The sequence below is a fragment of the Lotus japonicus genome, chromosome 1 (genome assembly GCF_012489685.1).
Source record: "Lotus japonicus ecotype B-129 chromosome 1, LjGifu_v1.2".
NCBI lineage: Eukaryota > Viridiplantae > Streptophyta > Magnoliopsida > Fabales > Fabaceae > Lotus > Lotus japonicus.
In genome coordinates this window covers 6,517,521-6,541,277 of record NC_080041.1, presented here as the reverse complement: position 1 = coordinate 6,541,277, position 23,757 = coordinate 6,517,521, and the positions used below count along the sequence as shown (strand labels likewise).

Sequence of the window (23,757 nt, the reverse complement as noted above, 5' to 3'; positions counted from 1 at the left end):
CTATGTCAATCAAATCCTTAGTTTCCTACCCCAAAATCTGACAGTCTCCGGGTTTTACCCACTTAGGACAAGAATTCTCAGACTTAAAGTCTACACCTTTAATAAGTTTGGACCTCTATTATCCTTTCGCTCTCTCACACTCCTCAAGTGGGAGACTATTTCTTAAAACTACAACTTATCCGCAAGGAGAATCAAACATTTAACATAAACCCATCTATCAACTCGACTAATTTTCGATCCAATCCAATCAATCCTCCTATCATAGTCCACGCCAGCTGTGATTCCAAATATCACCCCCTCAATATTAAGTTGATCAGGCTCAATATCTTGCGGATGAAAACTCAGAAAAATTCACTAGTAAGGCCAATGAGTCTATCTCATCAAGTAGCCACGTCTAATCTAAGATCATCTCTTAATCTATCAAATCTCTAACAACTCCTCCTTGCAAAAGATACTACCCTACTCCTGGAACTCGTACGACCTCTCATCAGAATTCGTCTCTTAACTTCTATTCCTTCTACTGTTACATCCTTATGAAACAAGGATAGATACTATCAAGTCGAACGGTAATTCTGTCACATCTAGCTTTAACCACGTCACAAAAGCTAAGTCTATAACAGAATGTGTAGCACCATAATCAAATAGTACGACAAGGGAATTACCCGGGATCTCGCGGGTACTGCGCATCATACCATTGTCTTCATCAGCTCCAGCTCCGCTGATCGAGTAGACCCTTCCACTAGCAGTAGGCCTCCTAGCCCCAGCAACATTCGTAGTAACCTCAACCTTAGGAACCTTGCAATCCTTAGAAAAATGTCCAACCTTGTTGCAGTTCCAGCAAACCGGCTCAGTACAGCGATTGGCAAAATGTCCCTTCTTGTTGCACTTGAAGCAAGTCACATCCTCCAAACTTACTGATAGAGGTCTTGGTGCAAAATTATTTTCGCCCGAGGGATAAAAGGACCCAGAAACTGCTCCCTCCCCCTGAGAACGGAGGTACGGCTTCTTCTTATAGTGCTTGCCCTGGTCATCTCTTCCTTGGTTAGTCCTTGTCGGACCTCCACTTCCTTGGTTAGACTTGTTCAGACCTTGGTACTTTCCCCTTGCGTTATCAATGGCCTCGATTCCCTTGGTCTTCTCCACCAGCACTTGGTAGCGGTTTAGCTCTAGCGGTTGCACCGCTCTCTGTAGCTCATAACTCAGCCCATCAATGAAGCGCTCGCACATATAGCCTTCATCTATCTGTCCTCGAAAGTAGCGGAAATGTTTCGCCAACGACTCCAACTTAGAAGCATACTCAGCTACGGTCATGCCTCATTGACGGAGTCTCAGAAATTGTGCTTCCTTAGCGGCTCTAGCACTATTAGGAAAGTACTTGTCCAGGAAAGCTCCACGGAAACACTCCCAAGTGATAGCTTGATGGTCGGCTTCCATCATAGCTCTAGCCCCACGCCACCAGTACTCAGCTTCACCGGTCAGCAGATAGGTCGCATAATCCACTTTCATCTCAGCAGTCGTACGCAGAAAGGTGAAGATCTTCTCCAACTCTTGGAGCCAAAGGTCAGCTTCCTCTGGATCGAAGCCTCCAGAGAACTTCGGTGGATCCTGACGCTTGAAATCATTTAGACCCCTAGTCTGAGCAGCAGCCCACTCGCGTTCCTCACGCTGCACACGGCGAGCATTCTCTTCCGCTTGGTTTTGTGCAGTCACAATAGCAGCAGCAGCAGCACGTTGAGCTTCAGCTTCCTCCCTTGCGGCAGTGTTAGTAACTTGTTGTGCCATAAGGGCAGTCAGATTAGCAATAGCTTGCTCCATCGGATTCATGTTGTATGAACCTTGAGTCTCGCTCGGTTGTGGAAACCTTCTGTTCCTGTTTTCATGAACAGTCAAAGACCACAACAGATACTCAGGCCAGAACAACACGAGGTTCTATAATAACTAACTATGTATATACTTATATCAAATGTATAATTAACAATAACTAGCATAAGGTTATTCACTTACGAACAACCTTCAAAGTAATCTATATAATCAGTAATCAAGCACACTCTTCCTCCGATTGACACCCCATCAATCGGTCTCAGAGTTCAAACATCTTAAGCAGACACTCTACCCAAAAGCTCTGGTTTTCTCAACCAAAGCTCTGATACCACAATTGTAACGCCTCAATTTCTTAACTGAGGAATCACATTAAGTAACCTAACAAAGTCTAAGGACTATTCTGCAATCCCTAAAATCCAAGGGTATTTTTTTTTTTAAAATGAAAAGACTAAATACCATAGGGTTGGAAACGTTACATAACTTTATTTAAATAACCTGTTTCCCGACATAATAATATACATAACATAGAGTAGTTCACAACACCATAAACGGGGTTCCAAAATAAGTACGCTCACTTAGACAAGTGGCGAAAATAAGGTTTAAACAACAAAGTTTTCAGATGGAGGAAGAAACTCAGACATAGTCCACCAAAAAGGGAGAAGCAACTGCTTCATCCACCTTTACTCGACAGCCCACAGTCACGGTCTCCAACTCGAACAACTAAGCTTCAGCGGAAGGCTCTCCATCGCCTAATAGCGTTAAGCGCCCAAACAACAAGTAGCAAATAGAAAGGGTTAACTCCATGCAATTACCATGTATGAAAGAGAAAATCATGCTATTCAAATTTAATTACCCATCATGGTAAATAAACCAGCAACATAACTAAACTCATATATCAACAACTTAACATATAACATCAAATCAGATATCAAAAATCTCAACAATATAATATCAATAAACCAATAACTAAAATCCAACAACATAGAGTCAGGTGTTAGTTCCCTATAATGCAACTATATGCTTCTACCAAAATGGATCGATCAGCAACGTCTCTCAAGACGGGACAATCACGCGGGACCAAACCCACCTCATTGCCACTTAGCGCCACTACGGACGGGATAGTCATGTGAAAATATCCACTCCACTACCACTTGATAACGTCTCGTAAGACGGGACGATCACGTGGGACAATCACCACCACACCGCCACTTAACGCCACAATGGACGGGATAGTCATGTGAAAATATCCACTCCACTACCACTTGATAACGTCTCGCAAGACGGGACGATCACGTGGGACAATCGCGTGGGACTACACCCACCTCATCGCCACTTTAGAACATCTCGAAAGATGGGACAATCCCGCGGGACCATACCCACCTCATTGCCACTTTATAATGCCTCGAAAGACGGGACAATCACGCGGGACCACACCCACCTCATTGTCACTTAAGGACCAAAGCCTATATGCCAAGTAAGTCAACAACAATGCCCAAACCAATGATTAATTCGTTGTAACCACATGTTATTCCTATTATCAACGAACATAACTCAATTCAATTGCATACCAACTCAGTTCAATGACAGAAACCAGTAAACGGCCGAAGCCTCTCAGAAAACGGAGACACACGTCTCAATAAGTTTACTCAGTCGAAACCTTCAGAAAATATTTGGCACAAGCCTCAGAAACAATCAACATAAGCAAGCATACAACATTGCAAGCATAACAATCATAATCCAATGTCAATCAATGTAAACATCTTCATCTCAAACGCAGGCAGTGCGATAAATACATGCAAGACTCAAGGACACTCTAAAACTGAGTTACTCTTACCTTCGTGAGTAGAAGTTGTGCATGGAAGTTGTGAACCTAGAATAAGGAAACACAATCATCAACACAAGCCTCACTAGGAGCAACACCATCTAATAATACTAATCAAAATCGTAAAGAAAGCTTTTAAAGCTTCAGAGTTCACATTTGGGCACGAATGGACAACGGAGACTTCGTTCGCTAAAACGAGCATAACTCGAGCTACAGAACTCGGAATGACACGAAACCAACGCCAAAATTTCAACAATTGAAAGAGCTGCGCAATGGCTCAAGTCATAGAGACCCAAAAATTATTTTTGGACACGGTATCCAAACAAATAGGTTTCGGCCACTCAAAAATAGGGTTTCCGAACTTTTTCTTCGATCTAAATCAATTCCTAGGTATTCTTAGGCGATATCTAGGCCAGGGAAACTCTCAGAAAAATTATCGGATCGAAAACTCGAACAGGGGTATTTTGGTCAAGATTTTTAGCTCGGAAACTCAAAATTAGAATTTCGAAAAACAAATTAGATGGGGTCGACACCAACGACGATTATGACGACTAATCCTACTAACGCTAAGCTCAGTCAAGGGTTTTAAGTCAAAAGGGCGAAGCTTTGGCCAAAAATGGGTTTTTCAAGCATAATTGAAACTCGGCGGCAATTCGGCGAGATTCGGCGAAATGTAATCCGCTAAACATGCTCTTGGGCACGCAGGGAATAAGTTTAGATAGAAACATGAAGTTATTTGGATAGTTTTACAAAAAGCTCAAAACTTTGAGCACAGAAAGACATAGAGAAAAACGACAGAATTTACGATCAGAGGTAAGGAAAAGCATCAGTACCTTGAGGCATACGCGTAGCAACGAACGGTGCGACGATCAGGCAAGAATCGGTGAAAAGCTCTCCTCCCCTCCTTCCTCTCAAACCCACGGCCAACTATGGTGGAAAATGTGATCTTTTTTGTTTTTTCTTCTATTTATAGGAGATGGAAAACGCGGGAAAATGAAAATTTCGCGATTCCGATTTTTCCTGTGCCATCATCTGTGAATTCTAAGATAGAATCCGGCGAAAGAATTCCAGAACTCAAACTAGGTTTCTTGGAATTTGAGAAAACGATTCACTAACGGAATTTGAGAAAACGATTCACTAAAGTTGTAAATCAAATGAACTCATTTTCCAAATACATTTTCTTCTTTGTTTGCCTCTGTGAAACTTCTTTTATCGCTTTAATTATAATTTTTCCTTTATTTAAATAAACCCACATTTTACTTTTTAAGCCATTCAACCAACATCTAGCTAGTAAGATTAATACGTAGCAACACAATCCCCTGTGGAGACGACAAAACCCGATACTATACTACGATTGAGTCTTGAAAGGGATTTGATAGTAGTTAGTGGAGGAAAACCTCTTCATTAAATATCCTTTCATCAAAATGGCGCCGTTGCCGGGGATTGTGCTTCCGCTTCTATTAGTTAAGCTAGCCGGGTGTTGTTTAGAGCATTATTATAGTATGCATTTGCTTTCCTGTTATGCTCTTATATGTCAATTCAATTTATTTGTTCTTGTGCTAAATGCTTGTTGTGGCCTGATCAACTATAACATGCTATGAGGTTTGGAATTCTGTGAATCTGACTAAGAATGGATTAGCTAGTGGATTTAACGAGAATTAAGTTCATTAGTCATGAATTGATGATTTGATGCATAGGATTTTGAGTCATAGTGTCTCATTAAATTATTTGAGTTATGTTGTGGTGTTTTAATTTGTGTGCTCGTTTTTGCAATGGCTAAGTGATTTTACAGGAATTAATCTTAGTTAGAGGGCCCAACTGACCATGTCCTGATGCTTTCAAGTTGCACCCAATTTGAGTACAGGGAGTTTTTCTGAACCACTCATCTCTCATTTTATTTCATGATCATGCATTTAGCATTTGTTATTTAGATTGCACACACTAGTATGCATATGCCTTGGATTCTTGGTATTCACACTTTTTTGCTTGAATAATGCTTGTTCTTGTTTTTAATATCTGTTCCGAGTTTGATGCTAGTACTTACAATAAAGTGTGCTTGATGCATGGGTGTGAGTGAAACTTGTGGAACATGTGGAGAGTTAGGTGATAGAGACTTGAGTGAGTTTTGGGGAAGTGCAGTAAAGTTATTAAGATGTCAAGCTAGTGGGGATAATGCATAATATGTAGTTTTCCTTTTAATCTTTATATTGAGTCTACACTCTTTTTGCCTGTGAGGTTAACAAAGGGTCACACATGTGAAAGTAAAGCTAAAGTGCTAAAATTGAAAAAAAAATAAAATGGGGAAAGGATGGAGTAAGGGAATGGGAAGTATTTGCACCACTAAGCATACCCCCAATTATATCCTGACCTTGTTAAATAAAAGAAAAGAATTTCGCCCTGAGTTGGTAATAACTGTGAAGGGTTGGGAAAAAGCTAAATTCAAAAGAAAATAACATGTGTGTGCTCAAAATAAAATAAAACTGTTGGTCATCATTAGTGGATTCTCAATATGGGGTTGGGTAAATAGGAATGAAATGTGAAACCCCACATCTTGGTATTTTCTATAATTCTTGTTTGCACTTACTAAAGGTTACTCAGTTTTTAAAGCTTGATTCTTTGCATGAACTATTTTGAGGAACTCATCCCATGTATCTTTTGTGAAAATATGTTTACTTGCATCTCACTTTGAACTGTTTTCTTGAGCTTGAGGACAAGCAACCTTAAGTTTTTACTTGAGGACAAGCTCTCGTTGAGTATAGGGGTATGATGACCCGGGATTTAAGACTATTTTTCTAGTTTATTTGCATGCATTTTAATATATTATTTAAGATATTTTAGTCATGTTAGGACACTTTAGGTTTATTTCATGCATTTTAATATTTTTATCAAGTTTTAGTATTTTTCTATATTTTATATTATTTTCTAGATATTATTATGATTTATTTACTTTAATTTAGGATTAGATAAGTTTATTTTAAGTTGTTATCTTATTTTTATCTTCCATTTATTTTATTTTATTGTTATTTTAGGAGAAGATATGAGAAGAGAGAAAAAATCAGAAATAAAAAGGAAAAAGAAAAAGAAAAAGAAAATCGCTGATGCAGGAGTTATTATCCAGTGTGTCGCCCGTCCACAAGATTATGGTGTTCCCGTGCATCTGGTGGCCACACGGTGCAGATGCTGGAATTGAACGCGCGAGATCACGCGGGTGCACGGACTTACGGTGCACGCGACTGCACCGGATCATCTGCTGCGCCATGAAAGACATAATAGGCCCATAACACGAAAAAGCACTATAAAATCAGTTTTTAACCTATTTTTTTTTGGGATCTTTTCCATCTTTTCTCTTCTTCTAAACCTAATAAACACTTCAGAGGTTTTTGGAGGCAATTTCTTGGTGGAGAGGAAGGCTAGGTCCTTGAGGGCCGGTGTCAGGGCCATGGAGGAGGTGACAGCTTCGCCGGATGTCCATGACTCCGTTCTATTTTGGGTTTTGCTTTTCTCTTTACCTATTTTTTATGTTGTGACTCTCTTTTAGTATTTGGGATGACTTAATTTGGTTTTCTCTCTTATTCAATATACTTTTATGCCATTATAATTATGAATTTTCATTATTTGGTGTTTCTCTCTATGTTTAATGCTTTAATTGGTTAATTGGTAATTTAAAGAGTTTATATTAATTCATAAATAGATTGAGAAATTGATATGAGTTAATGTAGCTTAGTTCATAGAAAGGGGAAAGATTCCTATGTCTTAGGTTATTGATTCTCTTTGCGCGTTCATGTATCTTTTGCCAATATGATGCTTTTTTAGGATTTGCATGACAATTGAGAAGTTGGTGTGAATTTAGTTAATGAGAGAAACCACTCTTGCATCAGTCATCTTAAGAAAGACATGTATTAGGTAGGGTTTAGGTTTTCTAGGTGACAATAGGAGACATTAACTCTTAGGTATGAATATCATGAGTTGGAAAAGAGATCTATACCGAGTGACAAGTCGGGATACTCACCTCTCTAGGATAGGATTATCTAGTAGGAACTATTAGGATTTCTTGAGTGACAGTCAGAGATTCTATCCACTAGGACATGAACTTCTTGGGTTAGGAACAGAGCTTGAGAATGTCTTATCGAGTAGGTATGTGTATAATGCTCCTTTTATGATCAATAGAGCTTAAGAGATTAAGGCTAGGTTCTTAATTGGTAGATTCGCTTAGCTAAGAAATTAGTGGGCGAATAGCTCTTATCGACATCTTAAATGTCAATTTCGTCTTATAAGAGTATATTGGTTGAGAATAAGTTGTAAATCAAATTAACTCATTTTTCAAATACATTTTCTTCTTTGTTTGCCTCCGTAAAACTTCTTTTATCGCTTTAATTATAATTTTTCCTTTATTTAAATAAACCCACATTTTACTTTTTAAGCCATTCATCCAACATCTAGCTAGTAAGATTAATATGTAGCAACACAATCTCTGTGAAGACGACAAAACCCGATACTATACTACGATTGAGTCTTGAAAGGGTTTTGATAGTAGTTAGTGGAGGAAAACCTCTTCATTAAATATCATTTCATCAATGAGCTCACATAATCCATACACAAATCAGGAAGTTTGGTTTACCATAAACCAACAACAAATCTACACAATATCTTCAAACCGTGTTTTAAGTTGCAGATAAAAACTTCTACAAATACTTCAAATCAAACCCCCCTTGAACCGGGTTTGATTGCACTTGATATACTCCTTGACGGCGCACATAAGCTTCTTGAATAAACTATAACTTGGTTAACACGTAAAAATCCAAAGTTTTACAATTAAATCAGCCAAGTACACAGTACGTTCCCAGGGACAAGTGTTCCCACATCTTGACACACATATCATATTAGCTAAAATGTAGACAATCATAACAAAGGAACAACACCATTGATCCTTTTGAATGTTTTACAATTAACTAAGGATGTTAGGGAATAAGTTAAGTTGTTGCCGCAATAGTCTTCGAGAAGAGAGAATGTTGTAACTCTTTGATTGCTCCCTTCCTGTTGTTGTTCATATTTAACTTTGTCCATTTTAAGTTGAATAGATAAAACCTTGTTGAGTTGATGTTGACTTGTTTGTTGATGGTGGAAGTGGGCATGAAATAAGGTTGTGGGTTTTTTTTTTTGTGTATTTCCTAGTCCTGTAAAAATCACCATAACGATGGTGACAGAAGAATTATGGTGTGAACAAATTCTTGCCTCGTTTGTTTGTTCAGGGCAAAAGTTTCATTAAGTGTTTCATCTTCTGTACTCTTATAAAATAGTCTCACTTGGATGACTATATTACGAGTATACAATGCTATCAGATTTTAAAATACATTATAGATTTTAGAATCCAATTAGTTTAAATCTATGACAAATTACTAAATTCTAAAATTCGGTATTACCTTACTGATGCCAAATTCTAAAATCTGGTAAGATGAAGTTTCGCCCATGACAAAAATGCTTTGCATAGACAACAGGAAGAGAAAGAAAAAAAATGTAAAACAAAGAACGACAAGGAAAATGAGATGATTAGTTACCAAATGAGCACAATGAAAGAAGATGAGAATGGCAAGGAAAGGGAGAGAAAACCTAGAGGAAGAAATGGTGAGGAAAGTAAAAGGCAAAGAGAAGGAGGAGAATCCATATGAATAGGGGTAAGTTGGGGTTTCCATACCATATTGCCATATTGGAATAAAATAGAACCATTGCTTAAAATCAAAGCTTTGCTGACTTGATACTTGTTAGTCAAGACTTGATACTTGAAATTCCATTGGAGGGCACATGATAACAAAGAGTAGACTTGCACACACAAGATCACAACCTCCCTAAATATCTTCCTCTTCTCATTTCTCATAAAACCCTAAACCCCAAATTCACACTCTGTTCCTCCCACCTCAAACCATGATCACCGCAATCCTCAGAAGAGCTTGTTCCGCCCTCTCGCGGCGCGGCGCCGCCACCTTCATCGCCGCCTCAACCGTCACCGGCGAGCTCCGTCAGCTCCCCGTCGTCGCCAGGGCAAGACACTTCCACTCGAATCCAGTTCCCTTGCAGTTCCGCGCCTCTCTCCCTTCTCTCGCCGAATTCGCCGTCGCTGATTTCCCATACGAAGAAGGCTCCAAAAACGATGAAGGGCTCGAGATCAAGAAGCTTGGGATTTCTGAGGAAATCGTCTCTGCCTTGGCCAAGAAAGGAATCTCCAAGCTCTTCCCTATCCAGGTGAGTTTGCGAGGTTTCTAGGGTTTATGCGTTTTCCTGAATCGATTCAATAGTGTATAAATTTAGTAACATTGAGCTGTTGTTAACTTGTTTCTGTTGTTGAATTGTAGAGGGCTGTGCTGGAACCTGCTATGCAAGGTCGTGATATGATTGGTCGAGCTAGAACAGGAACTGGGAAAACTCTTGCTTTTGGGATACCCATCATGGATAAGATTATTAAGTTCAATGCTAAGCATGGGTTGGTTTTACTTTTATGTTTGTTGAATGATGCTTTTTATGCATTTAATTTTACTTGTTATGCCTTACTATTACTTGAATTTGGCCCCGTTTGGAAGAGCTTATTCGAGCTTATCTGATAGCATAAACTCTTATGCCAGTGCCAGTGTTTGGGAGAGCATATGCAAACAACTTATGGCTTATTCTTCCATAAGCTGTTTTGAGCTTATTTTCATAAGCTACTCAGGATAGCTTATGAAAAAGAGCTTATGCTTATATATATATAGCTTATTTTCAATTTATTTCAATAAATTTTTTAAATAACTTATGAATAAGCGTTTATGTCATAAGCGCATATGACTATAAGCGCTTAATTAAGCTGTTTTTCCAAACGGGACCTTTGTATCTTTTCTATCTGCTTGACTTTGAAGGTGGATTTGGATTAAGTGATTTGCTAGAAAATATTGATTTGTGGGTTTAACTTGTTATGTTTTGTTGTGTGTGGATGGTGTGGCAGACGAGGGAGGGATCCTTTGGCATTGGCTTTGGCTCCGACTCGAGAACTTGCAAAGCAGGTGGAGAAGGAATTCTATGACTCAGCGCCTAACTTGGATACGATTTGTGTTTATGGGGGCACTCCCATCTCGCAACAGATGAGGCAACTTGATTATGGTGTTGATGTTGTGGTGGGCACGCCGGGTCGAATTATTGACCTTCTGAACAGAGGCGCTCTAAATTTGAAGGAGGTTCAGTTTATGGTTCTTGACGAAGCTGATCAGATGCTTCAAATAGGATTTCAGGAAGACGTGGAGAAGATCTTGGATAGGTTGCCCCCTAAACGTCAGACTCTTATGTTCTCTGCAACTATGCCATATGAGATTAAGCAGTTGACACGCAAGTACCTAAACAATCCCGTAACCATTGATCTTGTAAGTACATGATTCTATTTTTTCCGTCACTAGCTTTAAGCATTGGGGCAATTATGGTATTGAAATCTCTTATTGGAGTGAGTATCTTCCCAAAATTAAAATGCAGAAAGCAAATCAAGTGGATGAACGCATGGTGCACAAAGTGACAGAACACCAATAGAAAATAGGATTAAATGAAACCAAATTACAGAAAATACAGCAATCTCTTCCCATTGTTAGAAACTCTTACAGAGATTATCTCTGTCACTAAAACTGCCAAAACACTACAATAACTACCTCGCAACACTACCACGCCCAGTAGATATTGTTATTAAGAAGTTTATTATAAGTAAATTTACAAGCAATGTGTGTATGTATTTCAGTTGTACTGAAAAAGACTGGGTTTCAATGGTATTCTTATTATCCTTCATAAGAAATTGTAAATTTCAGTCTGTGTTTAGAAAACTATTTTACTGGGATATGTTTATGAAGAAAGGAAAGAAAGTCATGCAGTTTGAGATCAACTTGGTCAGTTATTTTATTTGTTGGTTATTATTTAACCGGGAGCTTATTGGTGCCTCAGGTTGGAGATTCTGACCAGAAGCTAGCAGATGGAATTTCACTGTACTCAATTGTGACTGATAGTTACGTTAAACAGGGAATTCTCGCGCCTCTGATAACAGTATGCCTTCTTACACCATTTCTTATGTGTTAGTTCTGATTAATGATTGTTATCATCATTGCTGTTTCGTTGATATCAAGATTTATTATTTTTAAATAATTTTTCTAAATATATAAAATATTTTTAACAACAAAAGAGCTAGATAATAAGCCCTATCACTTAACTTGCTTCTGTTGTTTATTCTAAAAAAATGTATCTTCTGGTAGGAGCATGCGAAAGGAGGAAAGTGTATTGTGTTCACTCAAACAAAACGTGATGCTGATCGATTATCACATAGCATGTCGAAAAGTCTTAAATGTGAGGCCTTGCATGGAGATATATCACAAGCTCAAAGGGAAAGAACTTTAGCTGGCTTCAGAGAGGGTCATTTTAATGTTCTAGTGGCGACTGATGTTGCTTCACGTGGACTTGATATACCTAATGTTGATCTTGTGAGTTCCTTTTTTCCCCAATGAAATCATTAAGATATCCAATCTATTCTATTCCATGTTTATTGACATTTGAGAATAACTCTTATTTTCCCCATGATGTTTTTCTTTTCTTGTTACATTTTTTCTTAATGTATATGAGATATTTCTTAACTATGTCAGGCAAGGTATGCGTGATTGGTTCATCTCTAATTGGTTACTGTTTATGTATGTTATTTTATGAATTGGATTCTCTACATTTCCCAGTTACCTTCACTTTCATTTCAAATTCAGGGCAAGTTTGGCAGAAATCAGTAAATAGCTTCTGATATTTCTTATGCTGTATATCCTCGTATTATGTTGAAGTGTGCTTTACAGAATAAATAGAGATTTACGAACTGTGCTGGACTCTTTCTATGCTGCGATAATATTATTAGGTTTTTCGTTACCATATTGATAGCACCTTGAAGTATGCAAACATCCGATCCCTCTTTCTTCTGTGCTTTATAATCTTCAAGTAGGGGATAATTTCATAACAGATGCTCAGTTCTTACTTCTTAGCAATGCAGCAATGGCTCTTATTTTCAAATGTTGAAATTAGCATATGTTGGGTGCTATGGAAATCATTGAATTACAAAGCAACCTGCATCATTAATTGTCTGCAAGAGTCTGCTTCTGTTCACGTTTCTATAAATTTTGAAAAAATTGTAGCTTCTTGTTTGTTGCTTTCTTTGTTATTCTTTTGGATGGATCTGGTCTTTGTCAATGTTTTATGCCACACTTTGTTTCATTAGTCATGTGTATATGCAAGTACTTCGGCATAGAAGATTCTGTTGTTATTCTATTCACTTTTTACATGTGAGGATCTAACTTTTGTTCCTTGAATAGGTAATACATTATGACCTTCCCAATAATTCAGAGATATTTGTTCATCGATCTGGACGAACAGGTCGTGCCGGTAAGAAAGGAACTGCTATTCTTGTCCATACTGAAGATCAATCCAGGGCTATTAGGACTATTGAGCGTGATGTGGGCTCTAAATTTAAAGAGGTGAGCTCCTTGCATTCTATCCATTCCTTTGGGCCTATCATTTTTAATGGAAGTTGTACTTTGTCCATTGCTGATTTAGTAGTTGTAGAAAATGAGGTTAAACTAAAATGGTAGTATATCCTCCTGCCTAAAATCCACCCTTTTACTGGGATTTTAATCTGTGAAACACCAAGTTATAACATGTAATGTTGAACAACTGATACAGTGATGTGCCCAAAAAGTTCATTATTAGTTTGTGGACAAGGTCGCGCCAAGCACTGATAAAACTCAAGTTACCGAAAATCTTAATTATTTTTCTGTGTGTCTACTCTTTTGTGGTATACTTTAAGAAAATCACATACAACCTGTGAACTGGTATACTCTAAGTTATTTTTACTATTATTATTATTTTTTATATTATGATTGTTGTTCTCCATCTTCCGTGCTGATTACATCATCGGTCAGTATTCTTTTTTCTTCAGGAATCTATGTATAATGATTAACTGATCACTTTTGTATTCCAATATTCATGTTTATTAGCTACCAAAGATTGCTGTTGATAGAGCATCAGTGGAATCATTCGGTGGCATGGGGGGTGGGCGTTTTGGTTCATTTGGCGGCGGAGGTATGAGGGATGGAGGTTTTGGCCGTAGTTCTGGATCTGGCCGCTCTGGGGGCTACAGTAACTCTGGATCTGGTCGCTCTAGCTATGGAAATTCTGGGTTTGGCGGATCAAGTAGATCTGGAGGAGGATTTTCTGGTAATTCATCTGGTGAGAATAGATATGGTGGATCAGGCTCTGGTCGTTCTGGCTCATTTGGTGGAGGTAGATCTGGCGGATCATCCGGTGGATTTAAATTTAGTGGATCAGGTGGTGGTTTTGGGGGATTTGGCGGTTCAGATAAATCTGGTGGTTTTGGAGATTTTGGCTCAAGGTAAGGCTAGCACGTGTGGGGATTCTCGTGACAGTGATCAGAACGATAGAAATCATTTTAACTTCACAAGTATCATAAAAGCACCATCTTCATTTCTTGGTGGTTTAGTTTTTGTAAAGTTTGGTTGTCATTTCATCTAAAACTTGAAGCTATGTAGGCTATGCTTGTTGTACCACTAAGGATTGGAGAAGGTTATTATTTATAACATAAGAATCACAAGTTCTATTGGGTATAAGACTTTTCTTCTCTGGGGATTTTTGGCTCAACCTCAGCTATATTGCATTATGCTCCATCTATGAAATAGAAAAATGAAGGGCTGTATTCTATGGATTCCATCAGCTCTCTTTCAAGCAATCAAAACATGATTCTGGTTATGTGTATTTATCATGAAAGTTTTGAAGACACCTTTATGAAGAGTAGTGATTCAATTTATTTATATGTAATTTATGTTCCTTGAAACAGATAATGGGCACAATGAAATTTCTTAGAAAGCGGCTGGGTGCTTTGTTGTTTTATTTTATACTATGATTTTGTTGAGCAATTAAATTCTTATCTATTATTTTATATTAACCTACCTGTTATTTAGTTTCAGCTCCCTTACTCTGGTTGCTCTTGTAGTTTGATAACATAATTTCATAAGAACCAAGTTGATTAATTCCTACCCTTCATTGTATTTGTACTACAAATGTTATATTGTATTAAACCACTGGGGAACAATAGGATAGTTAAATATTTAGAAAGAAAAATGCAGTAAACTGGTTGATTATGAAAAAATTTGTGGCCTGTGGGTGAGGATGCGTAAACAAACCCTAAATCCAAATTGAAACTGGGTTCATATAAAACTTTGAAAATTGATGCAAATCCCTTATAACTAGTAATGTCTCATGAACCTTATGCGCCAATGTACTTAATAAAATAAAATATTGTCAATAAAATTATGCAAATGTATTAAAAAAAATTGGTAGAAGAAAAATTTAAAAAGAAAAAGAAAGCACTACAAATAGTACAAATGGTGATGGGGGAGAAAGACCATGAGGAGCGTCGTTAGATTAGACCTACCTAGGGTTCACATATGATGTGTGAGAGACTGAGAATAAACGTTTGGATAAAGCTACATTAGACCTACCTTAGGGCTCAGAGAAGTTCAATGCGAAGCTACTCAAGCTAGTTATACTTGTACCATTTTCAACACACTTTATTCGATAACGTACTTCAGAGAATAAAGTGTGGAGTTATAACCCTTGATTAGAAAATTATTCCTTTAATCTTAACAACTTCAATATTAGGGATGTGCATACTATATATACCAGTCTTACGCTTTACTCTCCGAAGTGCACATTACTTTAGAGGAGGCACAACCTTCTAAAAGACTTGTATTTACCATTATTTTATTTTTAATAAACCTTGTTGATTTTATTTTAAAATAAACCTAATCATAAAGAATGTGTTAAAAAATATAATAGCATTCCTCAAATATAAATCCAATAATTGTCCTAAATGCTAATCTTGATTATCTAGCAATTAACAACAAACACTAGTAGTTTTTGAGACAAAAAAAAAACAGCTCTATTATGATTAACAATATAAATTATTTACATCAGCATTTATGTGATCTAAAGTTGACAAGAAAACAATTGGGGGCAGCAAGGAGAGGGGGAGTAACTAAAGCCTACCACAAGCCATAAGCTAATATAATATAAATTATGGATTGTACAAAAAAACTATATGGCATAGCAAGTTCACTTTATGGCTTCACAGTTTCAGCATTATGTAATTTACACTTTCAGTCACCAAGAATTGAGAGAAGTAGCTTTCTCTTTTCGTTTACTTTATGATTTTTTTTCTCTTATTCAAGTCCATCAATTGTCAGCTGCTGCATAATTCCTTGTGATATTCTTTCATGAAAAAACTCCAAGCTAACCAGGCTGCCCCAACAGCAGGCTCCACCTGTTGTGCAGTAAACCCAAGAATCAAGATGTTAAAATTTGATTCTATGCTGATGTTCCATGACATCTAAAGCCTTAATATTCTTAAAAATTTGTGCATGTTTGGAAATCATCCTACAATTAATTTAAAGTAAAAAAGCTTATGTGAGTAGCTTCTGAGTTTTAGAATTGATTCTAAGGAAAAAATCTATACTAGAAATATTGAAGGCTACCAACTAGATATAAGGAAATATATGCTGACCTTAGGTCTAATTGGAAGTACCCCAGGAAAGTACTTGGAAATGCAATCTACGACTTCTTTTCCTATATCCCATCTCCTGTTTGCTTCGAGAACACCACCAACCATGACAAGGGGAAAATCATCATTTCCATCTGCCAAAATTAGAATACAAGTCACAGATCAATGAAACATCATCTTATCGTTCATGCATGATATTCATACAGACAAAAATGCCATTAATTTGTTTTATATTTTAAAAGAGTGTTCTAGTGGCCAACTCAGTGTTATGTTGAACTCAACGTGAATCCCCATGGAACTCGACGTGCCAAAATCTAGCCTGTCTATTTGATAGAAACCAGAAAATTAGCAGTAGTTTATTGATAGAACCCTAATTCCCAATAGGGGATTAGGGGAAAGATACATGAGAGAGATACCAAACACCCTCTCTAACCCTAGAAAGAGAACCACTTCTCTCTCTAAACCCAATTCCTAACTGAATACAAAGATACCCCTAATGTTCACTAACTTCCCTTATTTATAGGCAACATGCCTTATTAATACCCTCTAACTAACTAGCTAATATGTGAGTACCTATCACTATTGATACCTCAAGATACGTGGAATCACGTTAGCGTTTCCAAACACACTCAATTAGCTTGGTGTGCTTTTCTTGAAGGAAATGATGATACAGCTAATTGTGTAAGCAAAAAATATGATAAATGTGACCTAGAACCAAGTTAAGATCCAAATGCAATTGCAATATCCAGGCAGGGAAGATTTGAATAAGTTTCTCTAGTGAGGCACTTATTACAGAGAAAATGCTTTTGTCCATATCAAGAGTTTGACAACTTTTGCCAAGCCTTGGTAAGTTGGTAATAATATGCATCTTTATGGAAGCATCTCAGATCCAAGAGAATAAGATCGACAAACGGTTGTCATTAATTTGCAAAAGGAATGTGATAGGGTTCTTAAAGATTCATGGCGGATGACTCTAAAATAGGAGTTCATATTGCTTACATTCAAGCAATCAAAGATATATAAGAGAGGGTCACGAATAGCGCGAGAACACAAAGGTTTTCCTATAACTACAGGTTGGCATCAAGTTCAACTTTGAGCCCTTATCTCTTATTTTGGTTCTAGATGAGTTTACTGAACTTATCCAAGAGATGTTATCACGATGCATCTTACTTGAAGAGATGGAAAGTTGAAGAATTAGAGGCAAACCATAGAAACATATGATTTTCATTTAAGTATAAGGAAAACATAATATATGGAATGTAAGTTTAAGCAGAAGGCACACAAATATTAACTTAGAGGTGAAAATTGGGAAGCACACAATACCACAAGTCTCAGGGTTTAAGTATATCGGGTTCATCATAGAGAATGATTAGGAGAAAAAGAAAAATGTCAACCATATGATCCAAATAGGGTAGATGATATGAAGGAATGCTTCAAGTGTAATTTGTGATAGAAAAGTAGTACTCAGAAACTTTTTATAGCACAATTGTAAGACCTACAATTTTGATGGGACTGAATGTTGAGCGGTAAAGACTCAACCAAAAAGTAAGGCTAGTGTTACAGGGATGAGAATGTTACTACGAATCAATGATCACACAAGACGAAGACCACATTAGGAATGAAATCACAAAAGGAAAAATAGGACTAACTTCCAGTGTAGGAAAGATGTTAGCCTCATCTTAGGGTGTATGTATGAAGAAAAACCATAAAAGCACTCTTAAGGAGGATAGACTAGGACCTCAAAAAAAAGGAGGATAGACTAGATATAGGATAGACCAATAGTTAGGTAAATGAGGTCGAGGAAAACTATATCCTAAACCATTAAGAGAAATATGGAGTTAAATAATCTATCACTAGATTTGATACATGATAGGGTATTATGTCATCGATTGATCTATGTAGTAGACTACACCTAGTGGGAAAAGGATTTGGTTGTGTTATGAAGCATCTCAGTTTCAGATACCAAGAATGAAGCTAAAAATACAACTTCTCGAAGGAAAAAACAGTCCTCGCTTTCCTAAACATTACAGAAATGACAATTCAGCTTTCCGGCAGTCTCACAGCTAAAGCAACCTAAAATCAGATTGTTATTGCACATCAGTGGTCACAATATCTTATGCATATTACTTTATATATGAAAATCAATACTGCACACCACAGGAAAAGTATGGGTATCTCTATCTATGATGAGTACAAATGTCATGAAATTAAAAAAGATAATTAAAATAACACCTAACCTTTGCCACACAATCCAAGTCTCCCTACAACAGCTTTTACACTTGAAGCCAGCTCTTGCACAGATTCTTGCAAGATCTTATTTGCAACCTCATCCCCAGCTTCTGCACATGACACCACAACTGGAACAAGTGCAGCAATGCGCGCCCAAGATGGATCTGCGTAGGTCCACCTGATTTTCAATGAGACAAAAAAAAAGATTGAGATCCTGTATCATGCTCATTCATATTTGGATGCCAATTATATTTTTGTGTATTCTATTCTATGACTATCAGGATTCCAGAAATTGATAAAAAAGTTCTCTGAAAAGGATTTTTAAATACATATACAGCAGGGGGTTTTAGGGGTCCAGGGGGTTAGAAGACGAACTTATCATACATAGTTATTTCAGCTATTATAAATTTTATCAACAGAAAAACAAAATCAATAAAGCAAGTTCTTTAGACTTTTGAATCTATTCCAGAAACAAAAAACATGCATTCCAACAACAAAATACCAAAAGCTGGACAAGGCATGAAAAAATTGATGAAATCAAATTATATTGAGAAAATTGCCGCCAACTTAGAATTTCTCATTTTTGAAATAATATGAACTCACAAAACTTATTTGCATTTGTTGAATGGATTGACAAGGGACAAACACATACCAAACTAAATGCAAATAATGAGCAGACCTCATCATTTTTCTCTCTATAAAGTGCACAAAATGGCTTCAAATTATAAGATTTCATGATCCAAGTTGTTTACTTTATAAATATATATAAAATGAACAAATACAGAAATACTAGAGAATATACCCTATTAATTCTTCTGCAGAAGAAAGACCAAGCGTTTGTAAAATACTACTCGTAAGCATTGTACTTGGACCACGACCATCATGCGCTTTAACTACTGCAGTTAATGCCTGCGCAGATATTCCATATCCACTGCAAATCAAAATCAAAATTCTCAACCAAACGGTAGAAAGAATCAAGTTGGCATTGAAAGAAAGAACTTCTGTGATGCTCTTATTTATTGCTCTCCTTCCTAGTCATTTTTTTAAGTGATATTGATTATCAATGTACATGATGGTGAACTAGCTTTCAAGAAAACTAAGACCAGACCAATTTATAAACTTAAAAGACTTTTGAGCTACTTGAATTATCATTCTGCCCACAAGTCCTTGCTTCACCAAAAGATGATTCTCATGGTTAAGAAAGTATAGAGGAGAGTAACAAAGAGTATTGCAAGGAGATAGAGAGAGAGACAGAGAGGGTGGGGGTCATGAAAGACAAGAAAATAGTTGCAACCAATTACCTCCCCCAGTCACCTAAGACAGGTCCGGCACCAGCAGCCCTTGCTTCTTTTCCATCTTCAGTAAATCCATATGCAATGGTCCCCGTGCCCGCAATCAATACACATCCATGAAGTTTACCAATTGTTCCGCTTGACAGAGCAGCTACAGCATCATTCCGAACATGTAATCTCACGTAACTTGGGAATATACCCCTGTTTACATCAAGTCACAAATACAACATACTTCAGTCTCTAAAGCAGTAGAGAAACTACAACGGAGATTAAATGACAACATTTTTAAAGAAATTAACCAGAAAAATGCACACTTAAGTTACAATTTAACTACAGCTTCAATCCTTTTGAGTTAAGTTCTTAAGTTCTATTGAGGTCCTTACTTCAATTCTTTACACATTGCTTTTGCAAATTCAAAAATGAAGAAATTCAGTACCATTCAATCTAGAATATTGAAATATGGAGTAAGACAACAATACAGGAAAACTGAAAGCAGCAGAGATTACATTGTCACTCTCCTTTATAAAAGTATTTTGTTCATGACAAGGTTAACTCAGTTTATTGTATTCTGGAAGGAGATATCTATCCTAATACTATGATAAACAGACTTAGTTGTGTAAGTCAGAATTATCAGTAACATTGAGTCCACCAATTTTTCACAGCAGATAAAATATGGTACTATGGGAAGAGGTATTTCCTTTCCTTCCATAACTTCAATACATTACAAAAACTGACAGATCATTTATCTCGTCAGAGACAAATTTAACAACGTACATTCGTTACTTCTAAAAGGCTAACACATAAATAAGATAACTAAATTTGTTTTAGCTTCTTTAATAACAAAAGAGTAAAAAAAAAGATATAAATTGTAATCCAAAAATAAAGGATGTACTAATATTTAGTAACCTAAGCCAACTGAGAATTCTTTGTTGATCTGTTGGATGGTTAACACCAGATACAGCCATACAAACAGCACGGACTGAAGATCGTTTTGAACCACATTTTGACAGTGCATCTGCCATAACTTGCTCTAACGTTTCCCTTGCAGCAATTTCTGTAGAAGAAGTGATTAATGGTAACAACTAACAATATAATATCCTTAAAATGTGATCTTCATTCTATTATCATAGATATAATTCGTTAAAAATAATGGCATAAAATATTTTCTGTTGTCTATACATGAACTTTACTTTAAAAATCAGAGCCAATGGTGATGCTACATGTGTACTTGGCAAGAAAACATAAGTTACCAGCAACCTTTATCAGAGAAAGGAGAGGGAGATGGTTAAAGTAAGTTATCCATAAGTAATTTTTGAGAGAAAGTACAAAGTGGAGATAGGAAAAACATCTAAAGACAAAAACACTGTTACCACTTGTCAGAACTTCTTTGCAATGCTAAATAGATAAGCTTATCACAAAGTCAATGATGAGATAGTATGTAGTCTTTAAGATATCAACAACTCAAACCAAACAAGGTGCCACTAGATTGCATTTCCCCCTAGATGATGATCAACTTGCCACAGCTTTATTGTAGGTCATAGTCGCTTGTGCACCTTGTATGAATAAAATATTTAGCTTCATAAAATAACCACTTTCTCCAAAGCAATTTTTTTTGCTTACCAAATTACCTAAGCTATAACCAACATCCTCCAAAATTCTCTCCATTGTCCCCAACCCACAAAGAAGTGGTTTTGAAGGAAGTATACATTGAAATAATTGAAATTACTCAGAGCCACAACAAGTATTGGATTGTTACATAACCAACAAACACCCCCAAAAATCCAAAGAAAAATCAAAATTTGAAATTAGCCCACATAGCAAGACTAAACAAAGTTTGGATCATTGTTGTCACAATTGATTCTATAGTAAAAAGTGAACTGATTTATGTTTGATACATTTAAGAATTAAGAAATTTTCTTACTACCATTCCTAGCTTCTAGCATAATTGATTCTGGAACTAAAATTAAATCTTCCAAAAGATCTATATTGTGTCATCCAAAATTGATTTTACTCTTCTGAGGTTCCCAACATGGAACAAAACACACATACAAAGTCAAAACTTAGACAATTTACCTCCAACACTATTGTGATTAGAGCAACCAGCAACAGCCCTTGCAAGGATAGGAAGAGATTGAAGCTGAGAATGAGAAAAAGGAATCATAGGCATGCAAATGCAGACAGTGGAGGTGGTCCCACCATCCAAACCCAACAAGACACCACCAGTTTCACCATCAGAAACAGGCATGATGTCATCCTCAAAATCCCAGATTTCACCATTCCTGTACCTCTTCATCTCAGCATCAATCAGCAACTGCTCCTTCTCCTTCTCCTGCTCCTTCTCCTGCTCTGGCGTCATCACAATTTGACAATTTGAAGAGAGAGAAATCAATGTTGACAGAAAAAGACACGAGAATGAGAACAAGGAGAAGAGGATGAGGAAAGTTTCGATTTTTAATAATGGGGTGTCGCTTAAATATGATAAAGTTTCCAGCTTGGACGGCCACTGCAACAACCACTCTCTCTCTCTCTCTCTCTTACCTTGATGATATCTTTTGCTGCAAAAACAAACCAGGAAGAGAGAGAAAGTTGATTTCTTTTTTGGTGCAGAAAAAGCAAACCAGAATTCCTGATTAGTGGTGAATTCCTGAATCAGATACCCAAAATCATGTATCAGGATCAGGATTTACTGATTTAGGATCAACAATGCAATTACTATGTTGTTGTTTTTTAAGGGAAACTATGTTATAAATTACAATCACTTGAATTATGAGTTAATACTATTATTGCCTAGAAATGCACAAATTAAGTAATGTGGGAAAAAAAAAATATTGGAATTGATCTCAAACGGTTCAGTATTAAATATCTAGCTTATCACGATCGTTTTTAAATAATTTCCACAAACAATTATCATGCGAAGTTGACTCATTTATTGATAATATGGTTAATCAAATCAGGTTTGAAATTGTCTTAATTTATAGGCAGGATTGAATGATGTTAGGAAACTTAATGATTGCAATGATCAAATTGACTGAATTTATTAAAGTTTCTATAATAATAGAAATTGAGAGCAATGATTTTGTTAGGATAACATCATCATAAAAATTCGAGATATCTATAACATAGAATAATATTTTGAGTTTTTTTTTTCATCAAATAATAAATGTCTAAAAAATGAATAAAATTGTTTATGACATCATCAAACAACTAATTTTAATAAAGGAAATGAGTAAAATCAAAAATCACACAAAAGTTAGAATTGACACCTGTTTGATTTTAGATTATAGTATATGATTTGATGTGTGATACGTATAATTTTCCGTGAATTGTAATAAAATGCACTTGTATATAGAATGTTTTTTTTTTAACCATGAGTAGCTCTACTCTTTGTTGAAACAAACATTGTTTCACTTAGGTGTGGTGGTAAATATCAAAAGTCTCTCCAATAGTGCATTTGCTAAGGATATCTTTGACCTCAGGAGATATAGAATGTATTTTTTTAGGTAAGTCCAGAATACCCACCGTCAATAGCAATGACTAATCTCTTCATTAGAATAATAATAAACGTTTGAATACACTATGCATTCCCATACCCATGCCCAAAAATGTATTTCAATTTTCAACAAAACAGATTCTTTGTGTTTATTGAATAATAAAAGAATTGCCGGATAAAATAGAATCAGATCTACAGTTCATCACTTTTTCTCGATTCTCCTTTGAAAATACATTTATTATACATTGTTGTTTGAATATATTAATTATGCATATGGTGTTTGTATGATATTAAAACAGAACAATTCAATATTTTAAAATTTCGCTGACTTAAGGATAAGGACTTGTTAGGTTAGTCCTAAAACAAGATTGCTATTAAACTCGAACTTGGGTCTAGGTTAATAGATCACGGGTTGAACTAATAAGTCAGAAGAATGCATGCTCTCAATTGTTAGAAAAAAAATTGATTGTCATGTTTCATCATTTAACCACACAAATCAGTGAGA

At 36.4% G+C, this 23,757-nt stretch overlaps 3 protein-coding genes across 3 annotated transcripts; 1 reads left to right on the top strand and 2 right to left on the bottom strand.

The window, feature by feature from the left end:
* Positions 1-531: 531 nt before the first annotated feature.
* On the bottom strand, positions 532-1,311 carry LOC130711297 (uncharacterized). Its single transcript, XM_057560883.1, has one exon. The coding sequence runs from the start codon at positions 1,309-1,311 to the stop codon at positions 532-534; it is 780 nt and encodes a 259-aa protein (XP_057416866.1).
* An 8,204-nt stretch (positions 1,312-9,515) lies between these two features.
* On the top strand, positions 9,516-14,548 carry LOC130733283 (DEAD-box ATP-dependent RNA helicase 53, mitochondrial-like). Its single transcript, XM_057585412.1, has 7 exons — positions 9,516-9,880; positions 9,991-10,118; positions 10,614-11,025; positions 11,588-11,686; positions 11,893-12,117; positions 12,982-13,143; positions 13,663-14,548. Exons 1-7 carry the CDS (start codon positions 9,563-9,565, stop codon positions 14,059-14,061), a joined length of 1,743 nt encoding a protein of 580 aa, XP_057441395.1. The 5' UTR covers positions 9,516-9,562; the 3' UTR covers positions 14,062-14,548.
* Positions 14,549-15,598: 1,050 nt separating this feature from the next.
* LOC130733282 (uncharacterized) lies at positions 15,599-22,517 on the bottom strand. The gene is made up of 7 exons (XM_057585411.1): positions 21,836-22,517; positions 20,669-20,816; positions 19,772-19,963; positions 19,273-19,401; positions 18,479-18,648; positions 16,245-16,375; positions 15,599-16,004 (listed from the first exon to the last, which is right to left on the bottom strand). Exons 1-7 carry the CDS (start codon positions 22,116-22,118, stop codon positions 15,924-15,926), a joined length of 1,134 nt encoding a protein of 377 aa, XP_057441394.1. The 5' UTR covers positions 22,119-22,517; the 3' UTR covers positions 15,599-15,923.
* Between the last annotated feature and the right edge of the window lie 1,240 nt (positions 22,518-23,757).